Source organism: Orycteropus afer, unplaced genomic scaffold (genome assembly GCF_000298275.1).
Source record: "Orycteropus afer afer isolate SDZICR_OR568_19922 unplaced genomic scaffold, OryAfe1.0 scaffold03563, whole genome shotgun sequence".
NCBI lineage: Eukaryota > Metazoa > Chordata > Mammalia > Tubulidentata > Orycteropodidae > Orycteropus > Orycteropus afer.
Genome location: NW_006925150.1, coordinates 1,763 through 4,898, shown reverse-complemented (window position 1 = coordinate 4,898; position 3,136 = coordinate 1,763). Strand labels below are relative to the sequence as shown.

General features: G+C 53.0%; 1 protein-coding gene across 1 annotated transcript; it reads right to left on the bottom strand.

The window, feature by feature from the left end:
- Positions 1-2,030: 2,030 nt before the first annotated feature.
- SDHAF1 (succinate dehydrogenase complex assembly factor 1) lies at positions 2,031-2,387 on the bottom strand. Its single transcript, XM_007959255.1, has one exon. The coding sequence runs from the start codon at positions 2,385-2,387 to the stop codon at positions 2,031-2,033; it is 357 nt and encodes a 118-aa protein (XP_007957446.1).
- Positions 2,388-3,136: the final 749 nt, after the last annotated feature.

Genomic DNA, 3,136 nt, shown 5'->3' with positions numbered 1-3,136 from the left:
AGAAAAAGGGGATTGTCTTACACAACTAGAGTAGTTATCAAAGTCAGGCAATTTAACAACATAATTCCATACTATTCTTTTAACCCATAATCCATAATCCAAATTACTCCAAACCCCATAATGTCCTTTATAGCCATTTTCTTAGATCAGGTTTCTGTTTAACAAACATGGTCAAGGGATTGAGAAGCACTGATCCTGCGCCTTTGCCGAGCAAAAACCACAGCAGCAGACGCCATGTAGAGTACCAGCCGCCAATCTCATACCTGACACTTTGCCCTGAGCTTTGCATATCAAGAACTGGGGTAAGGCAGTTTATTTAGGAGGTGATCACAAGAGGCAGGATTAAGGGAGTGGGGAGAGGGAGACGGCAGGGGAAAAGCCAGAATGTACCTGTTTGTGGGCTGGTTACCGCCCTGGGCAACCAGGACTCAACCAGGGGGACCTCTGAGAAATCTGGTAGAACATCGTATTACAGTCATCCCTCTGGACAACAGGCAGTCTAGGACATTTATCTAGTGATTCCTGTAGCCCACAGGCTGAGCGTTGCCCCAAGGGCATTAACCCACCTTCCCCAACTCCCAAAAAGCTCTCAAGCAGAGGAGCAGGGATGCAGGGGTTCAGGGCAAGAAGCTGTCAGCCTCCTTGTGAACCTCTTCTGCAACTGCAGGTGAACTCAAGTTGCCCAAACATCTATTAATTCACAGAATCATCAAAACAGTCCCATGAGGGAGGCACTATTATTATGCCCATTTCATAAAGGAATTGAGGCACAAAGAGATAAAATTACTTGACTGTAATGCTGTGATTAGTGTTAGAGCTGGTAGTCAAACCCAGGCATTCTAGTTCCAGAATCCGTGCTCAACCACAGATTACCTGTCCACTCCTCTCAGGCATTCCCTTCTCTCATTGTCTGTACCTTGGCCCCTCTCCTGCTGACTCGGGAAAACCAGTTCAGTGGAATTTGCTTACTGCCTGCAGCCCTGCCCATGGAGCCAGGAGTGAGTGAGTGGGAGAGATGGGACATGTGGTTGAAGTAATGAGAGCTGGATCAGTAGGGCTCCACTCCACTTTCAGGATCTTGGGCTCTTACTCTTTTTTCGCTTCACCATTTCCTCTCCTTTCTGGATACACTCCATTAAGGAATCACCTGGGATCTCTCTGGGGTAAAGCCAAGATGGGTCCCTTCCCTGGATTGCCCAGGACGGAGAACTTTACTGCTTCAACCAAGTGGCCAGTCTAGAGGACTCAAGAGGGGAAGAGACAGCTCTCCACATGCACTCCCCTCCCCGAGGGTCACTTATTGGCATGTGTGGGGTGCCTCTTAAAAAAATCTCAAGCACATAAAATTATTAAAGACCACCCACAGAGAAGTAAGCACATCTTTAATTGTATTTAACAGTCCAGGGGTGGGAGATAACCCTCAGAACCATCAAGGAGAGGTTTTGAAGGGACTTGAGTTGGTGAGCTGGGGTGAGAGATCCCTAATTCCTCCCTTATCGGTCCTAATTTGTCACAATTAATGGGGCAGGGGAGGGGGGAAGAGTGGTTTCCAAAGAGGGGCTTCTCACCGTCCATCCATCAGGGTATATTCCCAAAGTCCTTTTCAGCTAAGAGTCTGCTCTTCTCAGAGTTAAAGACGGGGAAAGACGGTCACCTTGTGGAGTCAAGGGGTGGTTATGTTCTCAGGGATCAAGAAAGGATGTCTAGGCCTCTGTCCACAAGGGAGGCATCCCTGCTCCCGGTACCTTCGGGTAAGGTGCTCTCAGCCTGACAAAGACCAGCCAGAGGGCGCCCCAGCCCGTCCCAAATCCTCATTCAGGGAGTCCGACTGGTCACCATTCAGCGGGCATCTCTCCCCGTCCATCACGGTACTCTTTGAGGGACCCCCAGTCTCGAGATAGCTCTCTTGATTCCCCTAGTCCTTTGAGCTAGGCTCTGAAGACCTCTAACCTTCCATTAGGAGACTTCCGCAGCTTACACATGCAGTCAGGTGGGCCCCCTCGGCTTCATCCAGTGGGCTTTTCTGCTCTTCACCGTCCATCGCGCAGTGTTTCCGGTGCCCTCGCTCCTTCGAGCGTTCTCCTCGGACCGTTAGTGTCATCGGGCTGGGTCTCCGGCGATCCCACACCGCCGGGCTCCCCAGAAGGGCCCGGCGGGCGTACGAAGACGCCCATAGAGGTGGCGTGGCCCGAGCGTAACAGCTGGAGCTGGCGCCGTCCGCGGCGGTACAAGTACTCAATGCGCAGCACGTCGGAGCGTGGCAGGTAGGCATGTTTTCGAAACTCAGCCCGTATCCTTGCCTCAGCGCCCGGTTTCCCGCGTCCGGCACGGAGAAAATCGCGGTACAGGGTCAGAATTTGCCTCTGTAGCCGGCTGGGCCGGCTCATAGCGGCGAGTGGACAAGAGACGTACACCGCGAAAGTCCCACGAACCGTAGCAGCAGTTAGGAAAGTAGGGAGGTCAACTTAACCCACACTTCCGCTGCGTGCTTCCCCCGCCCCCTCAAAAACCGCCTCCACCTGAGCTCTTTCCGGCGCTGTCACGCCCCATTGGCTAGAGGTAAGTCATATTACAATTAGGGCGGGACATGGGCGGAGCCTCCAGTTCGCTAGTTTGCATCTCCGCCCGCAGGAAGTCTGTTTGTTTGAGGTAACTGTGGTTCCGGAATCGTGTTACGTGGATGCAGGGGAAAAGTAAAGGGCTTTGCGTTTGGACACTTAGCTTTTGAGTAGGAGGGGAGAGGGAGTCCTGATTTAACTCCTAGGTCCCAAAGGAGCAGGAAGCTGGAGGTTCTGCCTCAGGGCGAGTCAGCGAGAAGGCAGGCACACGCATGTTTTTGTCATTAGTTATTTACTAAAACCATATCGGAAAGCTCCGTGTGTCACTTTTCCCAGGGCAGGTCTGAATCGGAAAAGACAGGTCACGTGGTGAAATCTTGGGCCACAGACGGCCGAATTAGCTTCTCCGTGCTGTGGGGAGACACGCAGAAGTGGGCGCTGGGCAGCCTGGGCTGCAGGGAGTTGGACTGGTCACCCCCTCTGCCGGTGGAAGTTGGGGCCTGGGCTCCCAAGTCCCGAGGCGGCAGCTCGAAGCTCACCGGTGGCTCAAGCTCCGAGTTAGGTACGCCCGGAACAAG

Bases quoted from the DNA above. Each gene is read 5' to 3' on its own strand.
- SDHAF1 (XM_007959255.1), bottom strand. From the start codon at position 2,387: ATGAGCCGGCCCAGCCGGCTACAGAGGCAAATTCTGACCCTGTACCGC.